The 25,710-nt window shown below is 42.6% G+C and overlaps 1 protein-coding gene across 1 annotated transcript in view; it reads right to left on the bottom strand.

The window, feature by feature from the left end:
• Positions 1-15,873: 15,873 nt before the first annotated feature.
• Positions 15,874-25,710, bottom strand: part of cacnb4a (calcium channel, voltage-dependent, beta 4a subunit) — a 308,607-nt gene continuing 298,770 nt past the window's right edge. Inside the window, exon 14 of the mRNA XM_068034482.1 lies at positions 15,874-16,134. Within this exon, the coding sequence (XP_067890583.1) occupies positions 15,874-16,134 (261 nt within the window). The remainder of the gene's footprint in view (positions 16,135-25,710) is intronic.

The following is a 25,710-nucleotide window of genomic DNA, read 5'->3' as shown; positions in this document are numbered from 1 at the left end:
AGGCCTGGTGGAGGCGGGATCGCCTCCAACTTTTCGGTCAGTGGACGGCTACCCGTCTGCCTTGTGAAAAATTCCAGCCATAGAGTCTTGACCTCTTCACTTTCAACTTTAAGTTGCAAAATGTTATTAGCTCTGAAAAACATGTCCATCCTTTCAATATACGAACTGAATGGTTCTCAAGCCCTCTCACATGTTCCTAGACTACTGATGTATCCCGTGGGGGCAGCCATATTGTCCTGTTTCCAAATTCACAATAACCCAGTAAATCCTTTACTGCGCCTGTCCATAACAATGATACCTGTGAGGGGCGAGGGCTTGCCCCGATACCCAAAAACGCCTCGAGAGTCGGATGTCTTGTTCAAACGAGCAATCTTTATTACAAGCATGCAAGGAGAAGTCCTACTCTCACAAATGATCCTCGAGATTCGACTAGTACAATGTTTGAACAGTCAATTTATACAGTTACAGGAGATTTACTTGAGAAGCTGTTTCTTTAATTACGTCATCTTCCCATCTGATTGTCTTCCCTGATCTCATCTTTTCTTGATCATATTATCATATGACTCCCTGTCCCTTCCCCCCTGAGCTCGTCTACCTCTTGATTAGATTATTCATGTCTTTCTCTGCGTCTCACAGACAAGGTTTTCTCAAGTTTTACCATCTTTGGTTTTACCCCAAGTATCCCATGAGCCCCATAGGCCAGTCTCCCCTTACAGAGAATGTGGTGGAGGCAGGTTCAATTGAAGCATTCAAAAGGGAATTAGACAGTTATATGAAAAGGAAGAATGTGCAGGGTTCTGGGGAGAAGACAGGGGAATGGAACGGGGGGAATTGCTCTTTCGGAGAGCTGGTGCGGACATGATGGGCCAAATGGCCTCCTTCTGCACTGTAATGATGCTGTGATTCTGTGATTCTGAGATCGTCGTTTATGTTATCCATTCCCTATGGGGAGGCTGGATGTGAGTTATCGCCGAATGTCCGATTGTCGTTGGGGCCTAGGGGTGGAAGCAGAAACTTGAGTTGATCGCTGGGCAGTGGGTGTTACCATACTGGTATTGAGGCTCGCTGGTGGTCACACAGTATTCCACTTCTCCACAGTGTGCCACCTGCGTCAGTTCATGGCGGGAACTGGAAATTTCAAGGGTACAGTTGAGGATGATATTACTACCATGCACGGCTCTCGTCCCTATCCCTATGGGATGTGGACAGGCAACATTATTCCCTACACCCAGCCAGCGAGATCCCGTAAGGAGGAAATCTCTCTGGGTTGCGTATTTGGGTACGAGGTAGTACTTTGGCCAATTGCTATCTCCCATGATCCTTGTATTCTCTACCCCAAGAAGGTTTTGGATGCCCCTGGTTCTTTAGTGTTTGCTAGCATGTTGATTAAATTCAAATCTAACTTAAAATTCTATTTAAACATTGCTTTGCTCAATATGATTTAGAAGTCAGCAAGCTCATTATAGTTAATATTATTAATATTATAGCTGTAATTCATTAATAAATACTGACTGGCTCTACACAATTATTCGAGCAATTCAATTTTTTTTCATTAAGATTTATAATTGAATCAGTGAATCTGTGAATCTGGCTGTGCAGTTCAGCCACGAAGCTAGCCAATGTGCTCATGTACACTTAATGGAGTCTAACAACCTCTTTCGTTCACGATATAAATAATGAACAGATTACCCAAAATTGGAGCCTGCAGTCAACATTCACATTGGTTAGACAATTTATTAACAAATAACTTGAAGAGAACTTAATCCAACGAGTAACTGCATACTGATATAATAGGAGTTATAAAGTTAGAACAACACTAGATTTATGCATGACTGCTTTAAGTATAAGGGAACCTTCATTGCCACGCTTTTCAATTTCAGGCACTGCTGTTCCCCATTCCCAACTGCTATTCCTTTGGCATACTAGTTTGTTAACCGTTACATTTAACGTTCCGCGTGCCCAATCACAATTGGCATCACTCGAGTTCTTATATTACAGGCCTTGTTGGGTTCCCCAGTCAACTGACTTGGTTCCTTCCGCGATCGTGGTTGCCAGACATATCAGCAGTACTGCGGTTTTCATGGTCCTGTAAAGAGAGAACATAGCGGACGCCGGTCGTCACCTTATTATTCTTTGCGTTTCCATACTCCTTGATCTGTGTCCAGTGTTTCCATCAGCCTTTCCCTTCCACATCCACACGTACAAATGTTGCTGGTCATCAGGACCTCGTAACGTCCTTGCCAGTGAGATGCTAAGCCCGGTTTTGCAAGTAGGACCCTAACAATCACTTGATCCCCGACTCCTGGCAACTTTTCCCTGTCCTTTAAATTAACTTCCAAGTTCTGACGTTCCCGACTTAACCACATTTGAAATGCGTCTTCTTTAACTTGCTGCAATAGTTTGAAAGGTTAAAACTGGGTTTCTGCTGGACTTCTACAAGGCTCCGGACTTATCTTTATATTTTGAAAACAAACTGAAGCTTTATTCCCAGTAGCCAGTAATTTGTGCCAGTGCGTCTTAGTTTTAAAATCGCACTGAAAATCACAAATTCAAGCACACAAATATCATGCACCCAAATAAAATAAATAAATCCACACACACTCGCCCACCCACAGACAGAAAAGAGTAGCATGTGCGTTTAAAGGAAGGGAAACAGAAATAAATCAATTACGTCAACGATCCCAATTCTCCTTTCTTCAAATGTCTTGCAACAACAATAATTAGAAACTAAAGGAAAAAGATAAACTCTCACAAAGCAGACAAACTCCAAGAGGTTATGCAGCAGCCTTTCACAGACTTGGATGAGTATTCTGAACAAGCTGATATGCGTCCCCTTTTTATTTTTTATTTATTTTATTTATTTAGAGATACAGCACTGAAACAGGCCCTTCGGCCCACCGTGTCTGTGTCGACCATCAACCACCCATTTATGCTAATCCGACACTAAGCCTATATTCCTACCACATTCCCACCTGTCCCTATATTCCCCTACCACCTACCTATACTAGGGGCAATTTATAATGGCCAATTTACCTATCAACCTGCAAGTCTTTGGCTGTGGGAGGAAACCGGAGCACCCGGCAAAAACCCACGCAGACACAGGGAGAACTTGCAAACTCCACACAGGCAGTACCCAGAATTGGACCCGGGTTGCTGGAGCTGTGAGGCTGCGGTGCTAACCACTGCAGGCCCATAACCCTAGTTACCCAAGTCGTCATTTCGTACCAGTGCTTCGAGCTATTCTCCCTTCCTCTGGTATGGCTGAGTAAATCCCTGAGCTTAGAGTGAACAACAACAACTTATTCTTTTCTGTCTCATCTAACCCGCCTTTTGATCCACCTAGAAAATGACCATACGGCTCTTGTCCTTGTGTCAGTTTCCCCATCCCTTAGGCTAGCTTCTCCAGTTTCTCAGAAGTGAATGGGACTACAAATTTCTTCTCTAATATTCCCAAACTCTGTTGACCTCTGGTGGAGTCTATACTTCTTCTGGTATATCGGAGTCATTCTACCCAGTCTACTCATTGTATACCCTGTCATTTGACCATCCTCATCCAGCCCTATCTACCTTAAATCTTCGCCTTTAATATCATCATCTGTCCCCCTGCTGTCTGTCCTGGGTGCAGAACTCTCTGCCCAGTTGGTCACAGAGCACAAATGCTCCCTCTACTTTTGCTGTAACTTACCTTTTAAACTACCGATTATTCTGTGACTTAATGCATAATCTATCCTGGTATTGTGAAGGTCTGCTTTGCAGTCTCTCTCATCGCGGTCTCCTGTGCGGTAACAGCCTACAGGATACCTCTAAATCCCCTGCCCGGCTTCACCAACTATGTGGCTCTGCGTTGCGGCTTTCTCAGCTGGGGTCTCTGCCCGGTTCTCCCAACTCGCGACCTCCTGCCCTGCCGCGCACTTTGATCGCTTGGCACTCGAGTCTCCAGGTGTTGGTTCTTTGATACCCACTTAAATTATCATTCCAATGTCTGTGAGGTAGATCTTTCCTAACTATGGGTGGTAAAATAAAAGGTACTCACCCCTTGATTGGTCTCCCCACTGTTGTGGTCCCGATGTGGTGTATCTCGTTGACTACGCCATGTGTAAGGGACGAGGGCTTGCCCCAGTATGCAAAAACACCTTGAGAGTCGGATGTCTTGTCCAAATGAGTGATCTTTATTATGAGCATGCAAGGAGAAGTCCTACTCTCAGGAATGATTCTAGGGATTCAACTCGTACAATGTTTGACCAGTCAATTTATACAGTTACAGGAGATTTACTTGACAAGCTGTTTAATTACATCATCTTCCCATCTTACTCTCTTTCCTGATCTCATCTTTTCTTGATTCTATTATCATATGACTCCCTGTTTCTTCACCCCCTGATCTCTTGATTAGATTATTCATGTATTTCTCTGCATCTCTCTGAGTCTCACAGACAAGGTTTTCTCAAGTATTAGCATCTTTGGTTTTACGCCAAGTATCCCATGATCCCCATATGCCTGTCTCCCCTTACAATACCTAAAACCTAGGCTAGTTGGTGGTTGAATATATTCTCTAACCCAAATGAACACTTTGAATCTGATGCACGTTGGTACCCTACAGCAGCCCATTCAACTGAGGAGACAGTTTGAGACACAGGCTTCGCACAGGCCAGCCAAATTCTCCGCCATCCGAGCAGGTAGGTCACTGAGAGCTAAAGCATGGCTAGCCAACCTGAACCCGGCTGGGCCCGACGACATGTGTTGGGTTCGGGTTGAGTCGGGTTGCTCTTCCAGGTCCGGCATTCGGGCTCAGGTCGGATTGGACTGGGTTGGACACAGTGACAGCCAGGCGTCAAGGCGGGAAAGGTGCATCTGGACTCCGCACTAGTCTGCAGTGAGCAATTCCGTCCAAGATAGAGCACAACCTCTTTAATATAATTAACTTCATTCTGGTGGTTGGGTTGGGTTGGGCGCAGGAAAAATTCAAAGGACTTGGGCTGGGTCGGGCTCGGGTCAGATGTGGTTCTGTCAGGCTCGGAGGCGGTTTTCGATTGCAGACCCAAGTAGGCCTTTACTGGGATCTGGCTGATCTTGTTCATTGCAGTCCCTGCTGCTGTTTGCTGCCTATATTTATGGACCTTTATCCTATTCTCGTTGCCATTTTCTGTAATATATTTGGGTGACACTAGCAGAGAAAAAGGACACCAAGCATGGCCAGTTTAAGGAAGTCTTTATTTACGTCATTAAATCATCACATCATTATACCATTAGTATAATATACAAATACATTACAGGAATCAAGAGATGTTGGGATAAGGTGGCAAAGTGGAGGTGATGTAGAACTTCAGCCATGATCCTAATGAATGGTGCAGTGGGCTTGAGGGTCTGCTCCTATTTCTTATGTTTTTATGTAACACTTCTTTGTGCATCAGTGAAATGAGAAAGTGTGATTGTATTGAGCAGGCCAAAAATAGCTCCACCACTGGATAGAGATTCATGGTCAAATCCAGTCCAGGTGGATGAGTTGAATGCCATTTCAGTTTGGTGCTTTTAGGTGTTTTATGGATCTAGGAAGCCTTATTCCAGTTCCAACTGTGTGTAGATCCATACTTCAGACTGCTGCAGTTCAAGAAGCAGGCCCATTACCATCTTCTCAGGGCAACTATGGATAAACAATAAATGCTGGCCTTGCCAGTGATACCTTCATCCCGAGAATGAGTGTGTGTGTGTGTCTATATATATATATATATATATATATAACTGTATTCAGGGGTGGATTAGTGCACAAGCCTAAAGGGCCTGTGCCCAGGAGTCTTTTTTAGATATGGGACCACCCATAAAACTCAGCATAACAATATATATTTATATAGTGCCTTTAACATAATAAAATATTCCAAGGCACTTCACAGGAGCATGAAAAAACAAAATATGACACCCAGTCACGTAAGAAGATATTAGGTCAGATGACCAAATGTTTGGTCAAAGAGCTAGGTTTCAAAAGAGTGTCTTAAATGAGGAAAGCAAGGTAAAGAGGTGGAGAGGTTTACAGAGGGTATTCCAGAGGTTAGGACATAGGCAGTTAGCTTCCAATTGTGCAGCGATTAAAATTCGGGATGAAGAGGCCAGAATTAGGGGAACCCAGATATCTTGGGGGGGTTCTGGGGCTGGAAGAAATTACAGAGATAGGGAGGGACAAGGCCATGGAGGGAATTGAAAACAAGGATGAGAATTTTAAAATCAATATGTTGCCTGAATAAGGAACCAAAGTAGGTTAGCGATCGCAGGGGTGATAGGTGAATGGGACTTCATGAGATTTAAGATGCGGCAGCAGAGTTTTGGATGGCCTCAATATTATGGAGGGTAGAATGTGGGAGACTAGCCAGGAGTGCATTGGAATAGTCAAGTCTACAGGTAACAAAGGTATGAATGAGGGTTTCAGCAGGAGATGAGCTGAAACAGGTGCGAAGTCCAGCGATGTTACAGAGAGGGAAATAGGCAGTCTTAGTAATGCGCAAATGTGAGGTCAGAAGCTCATCTCAGGGTCAAATGTGACACCAAGGTTGTGAACAGGCTGGCTTAATCTCAGACTGTTGTCAGGGGGAGGGATGGAGTTGGTAGCTAGGGAATGTAGTTTGAAGCAGGGACTGAAAACGATGGTGTTACGACCAGGTGAGAAAGAGGTCTCAGGTACCCTTTCAGCCTCCTCCTGGTCTTGCTGTAACAGGGTTTTATTTTCAAACATACTGTATTTTTAACGCTCCCTTGGTGAATCCTTGTTCACCGCTTTCCAATTATAAGGTAAAGAAACGAGCACAAACAGGCTTTCTTAGGTTTAAAGAAGAAAAGTGAAATTTTATTAAACTTAAGCTCTAATTCGGTTAACGCCTATGGATACATGACGCACCCACGCTAGCATGCAAACGTGATAAACACATGCAGATAGGGACAGAAAAGAGCAGAAGAAAAAATAAAGTGGAAATGTTTGAGGCAATCTCTGAGGGGGGTGTTTTTTGTTACTGTGCTTCGATCTCACCATAGAGTACTTGACTGAAGGTATGGTCTTGCTTTTTGTTGGGGCCCAGTATTCTTCTTAAACCTTGTTCACTGTAGGAGACTTTTCTCTCTTGGGGTTCATGTGTCTTTCATGGGTTTTGGAGATCCATGAGAAAGAGATGGGAGCAGACAGGAGAGGATGTCTACCTCAGTCAAGGAGCAAATAGCTTTCTGCAAGTTCAAACACTGTCTCTACAACTTAGAACTCCACAAGTTGGCCAGCAGGGGGGGAGGGGGGGGGTCACATCACCAACTGGTTTGACTGGGTCTGTTCTGTGTATTGTAGGGGAGCAGGGGATAGCTCCTTTGTTCCAACACTATCTGCTATTATGCAAAAATGTCTTTCCGGCCAGGGGCCTGTCAATTCCTTGTAACAGGCCTTCTTTTCTTCCCAGCAACAATTTGAAATTTAATGTCCATGTGGTGAAATTAATATGCCTCATTCTTGGCAGGCGGGGGCCTGCATGACAGTCTTCCCAATATTTAATTGCTGTAAATTTCTGCTCATCCAGTACTGGATGTCAGATAAGCAGTCTGATAATGAATAATGCAGATAAACTGTATAAAAACATTAGAACTAAATATTCTAGCATTTAAAATTTCATTATGATTGTCTTCTTTATTAATGCAGTGTGTAAACATTCTAGGTATTGCAGGGTGGAGGGAGTCCGGAGAGGCCTCAAAAGTTCTTGGTGCCCATGGCCCGAAGAATTGCTATTTCAGTTCTGTCTGCATTCTTCTAAAGAGCAAGGGACTTGATCTTGGAAGAAAATTGAACACAAAACCACCAGTTTGAAGAAACATTTTTTTTTATTACTTTAGAAAAATTCTAATCTATATTGAAAATGCAGCTGATTTTAACATCTAATTTCCAGAAACCATATTTTTCAGAAAGTTATAATTCCATGCACGCCATTTAAATTTCATTTTCCAATTCTCTGTATACGAAAAATAGCGAAGCAATCAATCTCTGAAATCTCCAAAACAAAATGCCACTGAAAAGCTGAGGGAATAGTCAGCATAACATGCAACACTGTGCACATTTGCATAGGAAATGGAAGTCACCCAACATGCTCTTCAGAATACTGAAAATACTATAAACTGTGTGCTGTAAGGAACAATGCTATAGACCTTACACAGAAGGATACCTTTCATAGAACCCTGCACAGGGTAACTCTGTTGTACAGTATGTTAAATATATTTCTTATTAATAATTTCCATACCAATTAAAGCAGCAACTATTTATTTACAAGCTTTTCCCACTTTTTTGTAAACTCGTATTAGAAATGTGCAAAAAAGGTCTTATAGTTTTTTTTAACATGCTATTAAGTCCTCAGGGTTTCCAGTAGCCCTGGTGAATAAGATGTCGAAGGAAGGAATGTTGCTAAATATCTCTTCTCATTGTGGAGCAAAGTCCTCCTTATAATAGTTTGGCAGGAATAATCTTACTCGATAACTCTTTCAAAAGATTTGACAGGCAAGGCATTTGACAAAGTTTCTGTAACAGTAATGCATAGGAACTGCATGTAGCCCATCTTCCAATCCAAGTCTTAGCAAATTCAATTCCATATATTTGAAAACATCACACAAAGACTATTTGAAATGAAAGTTAATAAAAAAAGTAACCATGTGTATCAATTTCTATGCCATTTTACCATAGTAATTTTCATATGACTTACTTTGACCCTTATCACGCTGAGGTATTCTAAATATAATACAGCATTAGATCTTTTTTTAGCTAATAAAAGTACTAAAGGTAAGTAAAGTGCTACTGTATAATTGAATTGTAAAGATTTATTTCTAATACAAAAAATATCTATTATATAGCACTTTTTAAGTTTATAATCCCAAATTCTAAAAGGTGAGATTTTTAATTAAAATACTGTTATTTTTTATGACAGGCTTTAGTTATGCCAAACGTTCAACATAATTTATAAGACAACTACAAAATGGGGGGGGTGGGTTGCAGATTTTGCAGCTAGACTTATTTTATATCTTGAAAACTAGAAATGGAAGACGAGCTACTGACACCGTTAATCTTTACTACAAATATTTATTTTATTTTTCTACAGATAAAAGTATTTGTAAATGTGTTAATACATTTTGCGTTGCTTTTTCAATATGTAAGATTTGCATTTATCACAATTAGAGCGGCAGTATATCTTTCCCTTTGATCTACTTATCAGCAAAAATTCTGAATCAACAAACCTATATGATTGTTTTACAGCAAATAGATGGTGGATTACTGCAATAAATATTGTAGAAGAAAAATAATTGGATTGCATTAGTTGCAAAATTAACCAATTCATAAAATTTATTCTGTTGTTAATAAATTTTTAGGCATATAAATTTTACTAGGGGTGTGCATGACATGATTATCACACATTTTAAGCAGTATCTCCTCAGGATAAGAGGCAGAGATAATCTCACCACCGCCCCCCCCCCCCCCCCACCCCCACCCCCTGTTCTTCAAACAAATTCTACACCGATTTTGACCAGACATGCCTGGTGAGAACTGGGTGAGTTGGGGTCCTATTCACATCCAGTTCAATTCTACTTCAGTGGAGCCAAAAGTATAAGGGTGTTTAAACTGGGCAACTGACCCAAACTCACCCACTTCTCGCTGGGTGCTTTAGGTTAAAATTGGAGCACATATCTGAACTATAAAAACATCAACTTTAAAGAACACTACAGCTTTCATAAAAGTTGTTCATAGGTATATATTACTGTTTTAGCTTAGGCACACAGCTTCAACCTGTACCTAAACTAATTTGAAGTTGTACTACTGTAACAACTGATAGCACAAGACTTACATGTACAAATACCATACAACCTTTTTCTGTTCTACAAGAAACTGTTCATTCTGTACTGGGTGTTACCAGTATTTAATTCAATTTTCCTGTTTCACATTGTTAGGAGTTGGTACCATTCCATTGCTAATTCTGGTTATGGACCTTTCCCCACTGTTAAGGAATGGTCCTACTAGGCACCATCATATTTCTGGCACATATGGGCAGACTGTTAGTTTGGCCTGTACATGTCAGCTGAGACCAAGCCCATCCATTAATGTTTCACATTGATTTAAAAATATACATAAACTATAATTAAACCTTTTTTTGGTATTTTCATATGAAGGAATAAAATTAACATAAGTGTTTAGTTTCAGAAATTAACATTGGTTTATGGGACAACTTAAACACACCCTTTCTAAGTAAGCATCTTAAATGCTGAAAGGTCAGGAAAGCAGTTTGCAGGATTAGTTGTAACAGCTTGAATGGGCCCAAGTTTAACTCTGCAAGTGAATGGGCTTTGAGTGAGCTAAAATCTCATGGTCGTTTCAAAGGAGGACATTTAAATAATGTCTAAAAGCGTAACCTCTCAGGAGTTGTCAGCTGGCAAAAGTGTGGAAAAGTCCATATGTCTATCAGAAAACTAATGGGCTGAATTTAATATCCAAAAACGGGTGCATTGGGATCAGGTCAGATGTTAAAATTTTAAAAAGCTGAAATCTGACCCCAACCTACCTCAAACCGGCCCCCTTCCAGGAGCAAGAGGTAGGACAAGGGACAGACAGCTAACCTGCTCCTGGAAGGCTGGTTGGCAATTTACATATTTTAATGGGGCTGGGAGCCCCTGATTTTAACTTGCTTTGCCAGTTTTATAGCAGCCGGCTGGGTTTCTCAGGCCTTAGGAAACCCAGCAGCTGAAGGGAAGTGAGAAGCTTCAGTGGAGAAGGTAAGTGCCTTTACAGCATTGCTTCTAGGCAGAAGGAGCAGGAGTTCTTCCTCCCATCCCCCTAAGCTCCTCCAAATCAGACTCCCACCCCCCCCATACAAATAGCTTCAGGATTGGACAAAATCCCCCACAACCATTCCCTGCCCCCGCCACCCCTCTCCACCAGAATCAGAACCCATCGCAAGGTCAGGGATAGAACCTCCTCTGGGATTGCCTCCCCTCCATCCCCAGGGTCATGGATTGGATCTACCTACTCCTGCCGCCTGCTGTGAAGCCATCGTCCATGAAGCCAAGCTTGTCAATCAGTCTGATTTTCGGGCGGACAGCCTGTCATTTACAAAAGATGCATGCTGTGGAGTTAAAACTCCACAGGATGTGGGGAAGCCTGGACTCCTGGGATTCCTGTTTGAAACTCTTCTCCTCCCACTCCCACACACATAACCTGCCCCTGTTAATATCCAGACTAATATTTGTATTAACTGGATGATTAAGGAAAGGAAGTCTTAAAATTCCTGATCAGGGAGCCAAGTGAAAGCAGTTTGTGCACCCTAACCTTAGCCTAGTTCCCAGTTCCAATGTCATAAATAACAGCAATATAATTTTCAGTCTATAGGGGCCCCCAATGTCTGAGCCAGCTACAGAGTAAAGCTTCCAATACTTGGTCTTAACAAAGTGTCAGAGCACATTAGTCCCTTATCTCACCAGCTCTCCTTGAAGCTTCTCTGGGTGAGATTGACAATTTGTTGATAATGGTAGGTTATGAACTGGGTAAAGACTGCCCTGACTTACTTAATATAAGAACCATATAACCAGCAATAAGAGGGCACTTTATCTTATTGGTCTAGGCTGAATTCAATCACACTAAAACATTGTAGCGTCATCTCTGAGCTGAACTCCCTCTGAGCACAGCTTTTCTGCTGGACACATGGGATGGAGGAATCACTTCAAGAATTCTTTTCTGTATTGTGCAACACCAGTCTTAAATAAGTAGATGAATATCCAATGTAATTTTATACTGGAAAGTACAGACATTGTTGCTGAAGGGTATATTGTTGAAGTGGACAAAGAAGAAGATTTGAGTATGATAATTGGCTAAATACTGAAAATGTCATCACATTATGACCGCCATAGCTAATACATTGTTAGCGTAGGCAGACTTAGTATAAAACCATGTTGAATACCAATGGTCTATGAAATACTGCTGAGACCACATGGAATATTGTGTCCAGTTTTGATCACCACATTTAGGAAAATGGTGTTGAGATTACTGAACTATGAAAAGATACAGAAGGAGCTTAATTAGCTCTCAATGGAGAAAAAGGTTTAAAAAGAAAATATGAGCCACATTTTTAAAGTATTGAGAGGCATCAATTGTTATTGAGTTCGATTGTGTGGCCCTAGGAATGGAGAACCTTGTAACACAATTATAAGCTAAGGAAAGCACCAGTTATATGTAATATGGACCAACCTCTGAATGCTTAAGAGTTGTTAGTTTATTTGATAGGTTTCCAGTTAGTCTGATAAATGATGATTCCACAGATGCATTTGAAAACAAGATACAGAAATGAATAACTCAGAGAATACAGGTCTACAGGCTTGGCATCAAGATGGAGAGTTGACAATGGTCTCTCTATCCTGAACAAGTAGATGAACAATAAATTGAACTGGATGATCTGAATAGCCTATTTTACTTTCATGTCACTGCATTCTTAAATGACAGCCAACTGATTAAAAAATACAGCATTTAGTCCACCTGTTGCCAAATGGCTCAAACTCTGGATCCAAACACTTAGCCAAATTTTTTGTATTGTTGTCTCGAGTTTGCTAAAGCACGTCAGAGTTCCAACGCCCCTAGTTCGTAAAATTGTTGAAGTTCATTGATTCTCTCAGTGCGTACCCCTCAGCACGATATTGTGATCTATGTTTCAACAGCCTAATCTGAGTATAAATGACCCTAAATTAAGAACTTATTTTACATCTGTACTTCATTCTAAGAAATCACACTGGTGACAACTGAAAAGCCAATAGTTGAATTTATTCAAGGAAATGAACTATGGGGACAATGATATAAAAGAGTGGAGATGTGTACCTCAGATTTGAACTTCCTTCCCTCCCAATATTAATATAATTTTCCAAATGCAAAGTCTGAATGAATGTGCTGACCCTGCATGAGGGAGAGGAAAGTTCTGGGGAAACACTCTGAAGAACGTAACATAACTCATACAGAAAATTTTCTTAATCAAACAAGGAAATGGATGCATTTAGATGGATCATCATCAATCCAGCAGGAAACTAATACTTTGAAATCACAGCTCCTTTGAGCATCAGAAAAAAGATCTTAGACAAACAGCAACTAGCTCACCCCAGAAAATGGGCACACAGCTTAAAATGCTATCTTGCTGTCGGTCACTTTTACTGACAGCAACAACCTCTAAGATTGAGATGCACCAAACTTAAATACATTATCACTAATCTGACACTCCACAATGGATAAACATAATTCATTTAATTAAGTTTCTCACACAGATGATCCAAATGTAAGATACCTAAACTGGGTCAAAATGTAGATTTCATTGAAATTGTTGTTTGAAGATTTTGAACAAATTACATATTAGAATAAAGAGGTACATTAGTTTAGGGGTAAGTACAAGAAATTGTGTGACCTTATGTAAACTGAGTGTAGTTATGTTTCCCACCACTAGTAGTTTCTTTATTACAATGGAACTTCATTTATTTGCCATAGTTATGCCCTTCCCTGTAGATAACAGAAATTGGTGGATAACTGAGAGCCCCCAAATTACATTGATTGCTACTCTGAATGTTCTGCCTCTTCCTGTTCTCACCCACCTGAATTAGTCCTCTCCAATTGCGATTAATTATTTTAGTCACACTGGGAAGCTCAGCTGATGTGTCAGGTATTGCAGCACCAGTTGATTTTGCTGGCAAGTGGTGCTGAGAACTAACAATCACCTCTTCTTTATTTAAACCTGTATTTATATTGCAGTCCTGGTATAAGAAAAGACAAAATGATTGCTAATTCTCAGAAGCAGTCACCTCTGTTTCTCCTACAAGCAAGATCAGTTGGTGCTGAAATACCTGAACCATCACTTGATGTGTCAGGTTACAGGCTTCACCACCCACCCCATCCCCACCCACCTCCGCATGCACCTGCCCACAGCTCCACTCAGTGGGCAGCTCTCTCGCCTCTGAGTCAGAAGGCTGAGGGTTCAAGTCCCATTCCAGAAACTTGAGCGCAAAATCTAGGCAGACACTACGAGTGCTATGTTAAACCGATATCCCATCTACCCCCTGCAGGTGGACATAAAAAATCCCATGGCACTATTTCAATAAAGAAAAGGGAAATTTCCCCCAGTGGCCTGTCCAACATTTGTCCATCAACCAACAGCACTAAAACAGATGACGTAGCCATTATCACCAAATTGTTTGTGGGAGCTTGCTGTGTGAAAATTGGCTGCTGCATTTCATATAAATGACTCTCAAAACAAAAGGGACTTAATTGACTGTAAAGCACTTTGGGAGATACTGAGGTTGTGACTTTCTCTCAGATATACCACAGACCCAATATATATCACCAATGAACTTTCTTATAAAGTTTTCTCCCCTCTCCCCCTCTCCATCACCTTGCACCCTGCCTGCCCCCCAACCACCAGTTCGAGCTGACCATGCTGTGGAACAGGTGCACTGGAATGGAATTAACTTGCTCTCTGGCATGCAACCATGTCTGGTCAAGTGTAATGAAGATACTCAGCATTCCATAAGAGACAACTGCAAGGGCAATTACTTAAAAATAGAGGAAAAATTAAGCTAATAACAAATTTTGTAATCTTTGCTTGGGGATGTATGACAATACTACATGTCTACTGTAAATACAGATTACTATTGATTAGCCAAGATAACGAAAGTCAAAGCTTCTGCACACCCCAAAATAATTTAAAGTGGAAGTATTCTGAGAGGTTAATAAATCTGCGTAATGCCAATTTTGAATCCTGTGATATGATCAGCCAATTACTCAATCACTGTTGCAAAGTATTTCCCAATGGCCTTACATTATGTTAAATTGAATTCTGTAACGCAAACCATTTTGAAGGGTTACTGTCATAGATACATGAAATGGAGGCTCCCCAGTCTAAGACTGTGTTCTCTTCAAAAATTAAGGGTTTAATCAATGGAAACCACTATACAAGTTGTCCTGGTGAGAGACCGTAACTTTACTAGAATTTGGTGCACTATTGCTTCTGCTAACTAATAACATTGAATTCTCTAAACATGAAAAATATAGGAATTAACATCAGCAAGATAATGTACAGCCTGAATTCATTCTTTATAAATAATACCTTCCAAAAATCATACACAAATAGCAAATGCATAAAAGCTTAATTTATTGTTCTTAAGTTAAATAATATCTTGCTTGTAAATATGTGATTCGTCATTGCTTGTCTCATGCAAGTTAAGTGAGCTGTAATGGAGAGCTGTGTAAATTCTGGAATCATATGCTGAAGCAAAATTTGTTGAAACAATGGTAGTGCAAGGTTGTATTGCAATACCATTTATTGCTAACAAGAAATCAGGTGAAGTGTGTTTTGCATTAAAGGAGCTTTGTCACTGCATCGGGAAGTTTTCAGGCAGGGTAAGTGCTCGGAACCCACCTGTACTCATGGTCCACCACACTGACTGAAGGGCTAAGTTGGCTTTGCAGCAGAGAAAGTATCTGCTTTAGAGTCAACTTTGGTAATATATGTGGTTATTTTATACGCTAAAAATTTATAGAGGCAGAAACAATCAGTGACACAGTGACCGTAACTCACGGTATCACAGATCAGACCACCATGTATTCCTCGTATTTACGAATCAGGTAAAGTATTTTGGACAACACTATCAGACTGCCTCCCTTATGAGCAAACCAGCCTGAAAAGAAAAAAAATTGACTTTCTGAAAACCACATCGAGTTGTTGTTTCAATAAAATATTAAGCGCTGCCTAGATACTTCCCTGTTCACGAGTTACACGTTGCAAGGCAGGGGTTTGCTTTTTTTTAAAAAAAAAATCTCTTTTCTCTATTTTGTTTCTTGTAGGTGAGTAACAACATTTTTCATAGCCTGTGCTGAGAATCGTGGCTGTGGCCTCCAGGTGATCCATGATTCCTTCGTGATTTGTATGTGTCCTGATAGGGGTCAGAATACTCCTCCTCCACTAGTGGGTATTGGCCTCGGCTATGCTGGGAACCTGAAGACAAGCGGTTACGGTTCTTCCGTGCCCTCTCGCTGTGACCGTTTTCATCAGAGTGCACCAAGCGTGTTCGTTCAACAGGTAAGTGTTCACCAGAGTGATTGCTGTTGCTCATTCGCTGGCCCTAGTGAACACAAAAGATAGGGTTAGCTTAATAGAACTGCTGTAAGTTAGCATGGAAGAGAGTAACAGACGTCCTAATAGACAAAATTAAAGGACATGGGTTAGGACTATGTATGAAAAGTCATCACAGGCTGATGCAGTTTGAGTGATTACTTTTGAATTCTTATCTTTGCCTTGTGAAAATGAATACTTAAAAGGTTTCTCTTTTGAGCCTAGATAGCAGAAGTTATCTACTTTGCTGATAAAGCAATGGCAAGTTATTTCGCCTTGTCCAGAACAGTAGAACCAGAGGGCGTGGCCTGTGCTTGAATGGGTGGGTGTGGAGGGGCGAAGTAAATATCAAAACTAATCTGCAACAATAATATTTCAGTGAGTGAGTGGTCAATCTATGGAATTGATCCCCAGGAGAAATGCTGGAAGCAGCTAGTGTTAAACCTTGTGGGATACAATATATGAGGATTATGAGACATGACGTGGAGTCATAGAGTCATAACGACATAGGAGGCTGCCATTCTGCTGTGGTATGTGTAAACGCTTGAGAGGAAAAAGATGACTTTGGAACTATGGTTCCCAAAGTTTTCCACGTCTGCCATTTTCCTTGTGCCATTTATGGGTAGGTTGTAGACTAACTGATAGCGATTGATTGCTATGATTATTGAACAACTCCATTATTGCTGTATTAGGCGACTACCAGGATGATGAAAGGCCAATAAGATGGACTGCTTTCTTTTTCCATCCAGCAATTCCTATTTTGGTTTGAATGAAACTCTGGTGATATCAGGCAATTGAATCCTATGGAGTATCAGTGAAGGTTCAGACGTTCTACCCCAAATGTACTCAGATTATGCGCTTGATAAGTCCCAACGTCTGAGAACTGCCGGCCAATCAGATGCCGGATGCGCTTTAGCTAAGCAGTGCCACTACCGAGGTGGTGGCTGTTGCCGGTGGAGCACTCACCCGAGGCCCAGGAGGGACACTGGACTCAGGCCAGAGGTAGGTCGGGGCTGGAGGGGTCTTGTGGGGTGGGGGTCGCAGGGAAGGGGGTTATAAGGGGGTCAGCAGCAAGGACAGGGGGGGTGCCTCTCCACAGGCCCCCCCCTTCACAATATTGGGTCCTTTGTTCAGGCACTAAGTGTCTTTTAACGAGGGACCATACCCCGCTGAGCCAACAAGCAGCTTGCGCGATTTTTCCTGCCGTGCTACCGGTGCAGTGACAGGGCTGCCTGATACTCAGCCAATTGCAGCGGTGACGGGATGAGGCCCTTAACTGGGCATTAATTGCCCAATTAAGGGCCTCAATCGGTGGCGGGGTGGAAAGGCCATTCACATGCCTTCCTGCCGCAGACTTAATTTTGGCAGAGGTGGGAAGGTGGCGGAGTCTCCCCCTGACCACCATCCCACCTGATTATATGCATTTCCCGCCTCTGAACCCCTGATGATCTCCATGTTAGCATCTTTGACTGGGCAAATTTGTCTTACTGAGTTCCTCCACCCATCTATAATTTGTGTTCTTTGTTAAACAAGAAGGTGGATTGACTAAGCAAATATTGACTTGTATTTTAGATAGCAGCATAGTTTTATGGTCTTGTACATAGTTCAGCTGAATACAAAGCACGTTGCCTATAGAAAGATTATGGAAAACTTGAAGGGTTGTCTGAATGCATTGTAATTATCATTCATTATGTGGATTATAATCAGTCTTCAATCTTCCTGAGCAGATCATTTTTTAGATTATCCCTTTTTCGTCTTGCTTCACTAGTTCTCTACAAAGCTCATTGCTTTCCTTTGTGTTGCAGTACATTGCAGTACAGGACAATATCAAGCTGCATTGTGAACTCTCTTATCTGCTATTGTCCAGTGTCTCAGTGCCGTGCTGACTTGTCCATTTTCCCTTTCCTCTAGGACCTTCTCAGCAGCAAGAACTTCCTGAAGAAGATATCTCAGAGAAGAACAATCCTTTGAGGACACATCATCACATGCTTCATCCACTCTAGTCACCAGCACAGAGATTAGCACCCTAAGTGGGTGAGAAAGTGAGTTAGAGGGATCGGCACTCTGGGAATACCTTCACCATATGGACAGCAGCGGTTCAAGAAGGCAGCTCACCACCACCTTCTCAAGGGAAATTAGGGATGCAAAATTAATGCTGGCCTTGCCAGAGATGGCCACATCCCATGAATGAATAAAAACCCTCGATAAGCTGTGAAAGCTTAATCACGGTGTATAAGGAAAAAACAGCAAGAAGTAATCTTCAAATTCAAAATACACTTGGAAATCCATTAAGTACAATAACACATAGATCCCTGTGATCTGAATGCCATTTAAACAGTGCTTCCAGTCAGTCAGTGTTTGAAGTCACTGCGGATTGGCCGCTGGGCAGGACTTCCACTCTAACCAATTAAAATGCATGCTAATTACATCATAGGACCCCAATTTGCATGCATTCATGAGACATCTGCCTGCCTCCTGTGGTCACCTCAGCTGTCTAAATGAAGTTGGGAGTTAAAATGACAGCCAATGGGGCAGTAAGTCAAATCAATCAAATTTAACAGCTCCATGCCCTGTTCTTGCATGATAGCCTGGACTAAAATTGACCTACATTGCCTGCATCCTGAGCGTAATCCTACTCCATGAGAGGAAATGGAGATCATACAATCATATAAACTAGGAACAAGAGTAGGCCATTTAGCCCCTCATACCTGCTTCGTCATTCTATAAGATCATGGCTGACCTGTTTGTGGACTCAACTCCACTTTCCTGCCTACCCCCAATACCCTTTGACTCCCTTGTTTGTCAAGAATCTGTCTACCTCTGCCTTAAGAACATTCAATGACCCTGCCTCCACCGCTCTCCAGGGAAGACAGTTCCACAGACTCACGACCCTCAGAGAAAAGATTTCTCCTCATCTCTGTCTTAAATAGGAGACCCCTTATTTTTAAACTGTACCCCTTAGTTTTAGTCTCTCCCACATGGGGAAACATCCTTTCAACATCCACCCTGTCGTCCCCTCAACCTTCTAAACTCCAGTGAATACAGACCCAACCTGTCCAACCTTTTCTCATAAGATAACCCTCTCATCCCAGGAATCATTGAGTGAACCTTCTCTGAACTGCTTCCAATGCAATTACATCCTTTCTTAAGTAAGGAGACCAAAACTATACACAATACTCTAGATGTGGTCTCACTGATGTCCTGTACAACTGTAGCAAAACATCTCTTACTTTTACATTCCATTCCCCTTGCAATAAATGACAGCATTGCATTTGCCTTCTTAATCACTTGCCGAACCTGCATCATGAAAGGCTATGGCGGCTGAATTGGGTTCGGTAGCGGCCAAGGCCCTTTAAGGTTCCAAAGTGGCATCTCTTTGGCCTGAAATGTACCAGATGCCATATTGGTAAAGGGGTTAGCATGCGTGCATCCAACATCCACCAGAAGCATGTAGAGCAGGCAGATCATGACATCAATCAGTGTGCAATGCTGTTTTGAAGCCAGTGCTGCCACTTTGGAACTCCACACTCCAGCCTACACCCTCTCTTAACCTCACACAACTGAACATGATGTTTAGTAGCATGAAGGACACTTCCCCACCACCCCCCCCCCCACAACCTGGCCCTATTTAAAGAGATCATCAACTGCTTGCTGGGTAGTTGCTGGTTTATTTCTTCTGGCTGTTGTTACAATTGTACACGTTTTTGATGTTTTCCATAATTGTTTCAAGTTCCAAAAGTCAACAGGGAGTGGTGTAACAGGTGCTTTAGAGCTTTTTGCTGACTTCACGGCTTCTGCACAAACCAGACATGGGTGCAGTGGTTGGCATTTCTTTTGGAATACATCATGACTTGGAGAATGACCAGAGGCCCTGCAGAGCAGGAAAAGCAGGAGGAGCCCTGCAATACTCGGTTAAAAGGTGAAAGGGTTTCAAGATTTGTGGTGATACGTGGCATACCTCACCATCATGAAGGAACAGCCCTTGTCACCACCTGTCAGGCAAGAAGCTGAGGAGCAGCAGCATGAGGAGGAGGCTGAAGAGGAGCAGGCTGAAGAGCAGGAAGGAGAAAGAAGAAGTAACCTAGATTACCCATTTCTGCCTGGGTTGTACATGAAGAACTGAGACAAGTGCGATACCAGTAAACTCAACCCCAATCGCCCATTCACCAACACTCCCACACTCCTTACCTTCCCTCTGTCACTGAGCACCACATCATCCTCTTGGCCACAATGCATAAATAAAAGCCAATGCAAAATGCACATTCCAATACAAATTTAAAATCATGTTATATTGCCTACAAAAATAATCTCCCCTGTGCATTCTCTTAGTGCCCGAGTTCCATGTGCCTTTTCCTATCCTAGTGCTCCAATGAGCTGCTACTTCAGTGGCTGCAGCATGGCTGATGAAAGGCTGCTGACTTTCAGAGGAGGAGACTTCAGATAGCATTGGAGGATGACCTCGAACAGTTCTGGGCCTAGATGGCTGCACCACCTCGACATGGCCGGCAGCAGTCTGGGCTGGCTGGCTGACAGGCAAAGGCACTGGTGGAGTCGCAGGGGTGGGAACACAAATGCAGTCATTCTGGCAGAGCCACTGCCATACCCCGGGGTGGTGCCTCAGCAATCCTAGTTGGAGGGCAGATTGCTGGATTGCTGTGATACTCTGGAAACCCCTTTGAAAACTGGTATCCAGATCCATGATGGTAGCAGTTTGAGCTTCCACTGCAGCACTCAGACGTTGGGTGGCTGCTGCTTGTGCTGCAATGGAAGTGGAGATATTGGCCATTAGACGCTGCATTGTAGTTGGTTCCACAAGTGAAGCTGGCTGCCGGTTCCATTTAGGAAAGGATGGGCTCCACTCTCTGTGGAAAGCCTGTGCCAAGTTGGTGCTGATCTCCTCCATGCTCCTTTGCACTGAATGTAAGCTTTCTGGCAGGCTTCCCAATGTACCAACCATTTTGGTGTGTACACCAATTAGCCTTTTTCTGTAGCCTGGCCCATCAAGGTCCTCATCTGGGTCCTCTGCAGCAGAACTCGTGTGCAGCCTTGCCTTCTGGTGAGTTGGCTCCTGTGCTAACCTTTCCCTGTCCCCTGGCTGCAGAGCACATGCTCGGTGTCTTCCCATATGCAGACCCTCTACCCACCACCACCCCCCCACCCCCCCCCCCCCACCCCACCGACTATGATACCTGTCGTGTCAATACCTGAGCTGGTGGCTGTGAGTATGAAATCAAGTGACTTCCCTGTCTTCACTGCTCTTCCACCACTTCTTGGGCACTTCAAATAAAAAGGTGAGGGGAGAGGAAAAAATAAGAAGTGCATGCTAACACTATCTGCAGTTTGTAGGGATGCAGAGGTAGGGATGAGCAGGAAGTGGGAGGCAAGAAAGAGGATTCAGTATGAGGATACCATCATGGTCAATGGATCCGGCCCTACCACTGGCCACGACTTCAGCAATGGCCCTTCCCATAATGACCTACACAATGATATCCTCAATGGGGAGGGGTTTAGGACATGCAGGCATGTCTCTACCCCTCTGGTTAGCTCCTGCTGCCTCCGGCTGTGCGCCACCTTTTCCTGCAAGAGAGAGGGAAGAGTGTGAGTGAATGTTATGCAATTTGTGTGAGTGTGGGGTTGTCATGGTTGAATAGCTGGCAGCATGTGCAAGCTGTGAGGTGTAGGTGTGAGGCATGCAACCTTGCTAAGTATGTGAGGGTGCGGTGAAGCATATGAATGTTAGATATGAGTCCTGATTGATAGAAATTGTTGTGAAGTGATCTATAAGCAATGGAAAACAGATTTGGGATAATTCAACCAAACTAGAGGAGTCAAAGGAAGTATGTAGGATTTGACTGAAGGCAGTGAGGAAATAACATACATACACACACACACACACACACACAATGGGAAAGCAGTTTATGAAGGATTCAACTGCAGATTCGGCACAATCGGACAGAGGGATTCAGAACACAAATACATGATAGAACACAAGCTTAATTTCACATCTAATTTGGTTTATATCCTATGGCCAGGATTTTACGAGGAGGCTGTGACCCTGCCCATTGGCAGGAAAGCCAGGGGCGAGCCCATCTCTACCGACCCTGGAAGCCACGACCGCATTTAACAGTCCTCAGAAATTAATTACTTGCAGTTGTGGCTTCCCTCTGAGGCAGGATGTCCCGCCTCCAAGAGCCACCGGTCAATCAGCAGGCTGGCAGCTCTTCAGTCTCAGCAGTGCCACTAGGGGCGCTGGCCACTGATGGGACTGCAGCAAACCCTAGACCCAGCCAGCGATGGAAGCTGGAGAAAATGGTAAGTGGGGTTGGAGCTTGCCGAAGCGAATCAGCCAGGCCCTGGCTAGGGAAAGGGAGTTGTTCGCAAGGGAAGGGGTAGTTGTTACAATGGGGGTGGGCCATGCTGCTGGGAGGGCCACCCCTCCCCCACAGCCCACAGTGGGGCCGCTAGGTTTAACTGGACGGCCTTAAAGTGAAAATAACTAGTCGGTTTGTTTTCCAAAAGCTGAAAATGAATTAAGTGCATTTGACTTTTACAAATACGTAAATAAATGAATAACTTCAAGGAAAATTATTAACGTTAATGCCAGACCCTGATTCCAACTCACCCTTAGCTGAGCGAGCATTAAAAAATGAGAAGCATAGAAGACTTGTTAACTGAGAAAAAGATAATGCTTTTTGGTTATAATGCAACCCTCAAATTAATAAGGGTGCACCTAGCTCCAGAAAACTTTGAGAATTTACAGTATCAACAGTACATATTTTGATAGGGAATGTTGTAGACTTGCTCGGTAGCATCTATATCCCTGACATTTTTCTCAGTGCTCCAAGCACAAATGTAAAATTGCCAGCATCTTATTTGGCGCCTTACTTATATTGTGGATAGAACTAGTGCTACTGTTCTGAGTTCACTCAAATGGATTTGGTGCACTCGTGACTGTCACACACATTGGTCAGAGCCAGTGCTGTGTCTGAGATAGGGGTGAAGTTGTCTTGTAAGGTGATGTTCCCTGCCTCTGGAGGTGTGTGCACCACTTCTTTTATATTACTGACTGTGTTTGAAGGTAGGTGTGCCTGTAGCATTGTAATTTAAATAGGATATAAAAGCTTATTCTTTCACGGGATGTGGGTGTCACTGACAAGGCCCCCATTTGTTGCCCATCCATAATTGCCTTTGACAACTGAGTGACTTACTAGGCCATTTCAGAGTGAACCACATTGCTGTGGGTTTGGAGTCACATGTAGCCAGACCAGGTAAGGACAGCACATTTCCTTCTCTAAAGGACATTAGTGAAGTAGATGGGTTTTAATGACAAATCATTGATAGCTTCATGGCACCACTCCTGAGACAAGCTTTCAATTGCAGATTTTTATTAATTAATTGAATGTATTAATTAATTGAATTTAAATCCCATCAGCTGCTATGGTGGGATTTGAACAGCTGTCCCTCGGCCTAGGGCTCTGGATTACTAGTTCAGTAACATTACCACTATGCTACCATCTTCCAGGTGAAAGATCATTGTTGTGGCTGCATTTGAAATATTTGGGGGTGTTTCTGGTCACAAATGCTGTTCACTCGTGCCAGCCATTGCATTCACATTACTAACCATGTGGGAAAAGTTGGACTCCCTACTTTCAGAGATCATTGACGCTTTCAAGAAGATGGCAAGGTTGCATTGTTGTGTTTTGGGATGGAGAAGCTTCAGGTATGTTTGCACCAAGTAGAGGACCTGTTAAAGATTACAGATCAAGAGAGAAACCTGTGGTAATAGCTGACAGCTGATAAAAAGTGCACAACGTGAGATGGCTATAGAGAAGGCAATCAGGGTTTCAGGATTTATTGAGCAAACCACTAAGTATTATACAAATACTACTATACTTCAATTATATGAGGCTTTGTTTCATGTGGATTATGCAGATGCATGGGAACAGCACCACCTGCACGTTCCCCTCCAAGCCACACACCATCCTGACTTGGAACTATATCGCTGTTCCTTCACTGTCGCTGGGTCAAAATCCTGGAACTCCCTTCCTAATATCACTGTGGGTGTACCTACCCCACATGGACTGCAGCGGTTCAAGAAGGCGGCTCACCACCACCTTCTCAAGGGCAATTAGGGTTGGGCAATAAATGCTGTCCTAGCCAGCGATGCCCACATCCCATGAATGAATTAAAACAAAAATGATGTCTAGTTTTTGTCCCTATGAAGGAAACTTGGACTCTGGAGGAGGTGCAGAGGATGGCTCCCAGGCTCATTTCTAGCCTTAGGGCTCTTAGGTACTCGGATATGTTCCAAGAATTGAGGCTGTTTACTTCAAAGAAACACAGGTTTAGAAGGAACATGATTGTGGTTTCTAAAATAATGAGAGCATTGACTGGAACAGACTTGATAAGTTCCTGAGTGAAGAAGTCATTTTCATTTATAGACAGTAACTTACAAAAAGGATGTTGATGAATAATGTCCCCTTGCTTCATTGCTGTCGGGAGAGGAATTTACCAAAGCTTTTACGAAACTGACCTCAGTAGATAAGTGGTTTGAATGCTCAGATAAGCAATTATCATGTAACCATAGAAATGTCAGCATAGAAGGAAGCCGTTCAGCCCATCATACATGTGCCAGTACTAGCTCCACATCAGAGCTAGCTGAGCTGTTACAGAATACATATAAGAAAGAGCTGTATGTATATTTGGTTCGGACCAGCACTGAAGGTTACAAAGGCAATTGAATGCTATGTGGAACATGTTGGCTACTGAACCACAAAGGTCATGTAAATGGAGGGAATTGATGCAAGGTATATCATGTCAAATGTAAGACAAGATAAGTATTCTGGACTTCTGCCTGATGGAGTAGCTTGATGGATTCCATGCTTTCCAATATGATATAAATAAGACCCCATCCTTAGTTCTTTCTTCTGCTGGTGTCATCTGCTTTTGTTCCTGTGCATATTAAACATCTTGTTTAACATTTGGGAGCATTTTTACACCATTTGTAGTGTAGTAGTTATTTGCTTTTTTGGGGGAAGCTTCTAAAATTTCAGAATTTTCAATTTTTTGTTTTAAATAGGCTGGTTCTGCCAAATAAAACCTCTTGCCAAACTCTAGGCCAGGAAAAAAAATCAGGTTCAGATCAGGATCACTTCAAAAAGTGTCAGTCATCAATTGATGCTCAAGCGATAACAACATAATTGGCACAAATCTATGGCAGTAGCAGCACTTCACCTTTGTTTGGGATGCGGATACTGAGCAAATCCATAAGTTTACAGCCTCGCTCTGGCCAAAAGATCAATGCCTTTCTTCTTGCAAGTGCTAAAGTCAATCATCCACCAATGAAGACCCTTTATCTATTTATATTTATATGTTTTGTTTGGATAAACTGGCGTGTAACATAGGAACGATGGACCGTATGGGCTTCCTTCTGTGCTGTAAGATTCCAGGATGCCAAAATCTGAAGAGTGCAGGAAGGAAATGTGAAACCTATAGGAAGTGTGCGCCATACCCAAGATTTCATGTGGTGAATTGGATGGGTGGTTGCATTTTGAAATTTCAGTGTTGATTTTAGTCTCTCGAGCAG

This window comes from Heterodontus francisci, chromosome 7 (assembly GCF_036365525.1).
Source record: "Heterodontus francisci isolate sHetFra1 chromosome 7, sHetFra1.hap1, whole genome shotgun sequence".
Classification (NCBI taxonomy): Eukaryota; Metazoa; Chordata; class Chondrichthyes; order Heterodontiformes; family Heterodontidae; genus Heterodontus; species Heterodontus francisci.
This window is presented reverse-complemented; position numbering and strand designations above follow the sequence as displayed.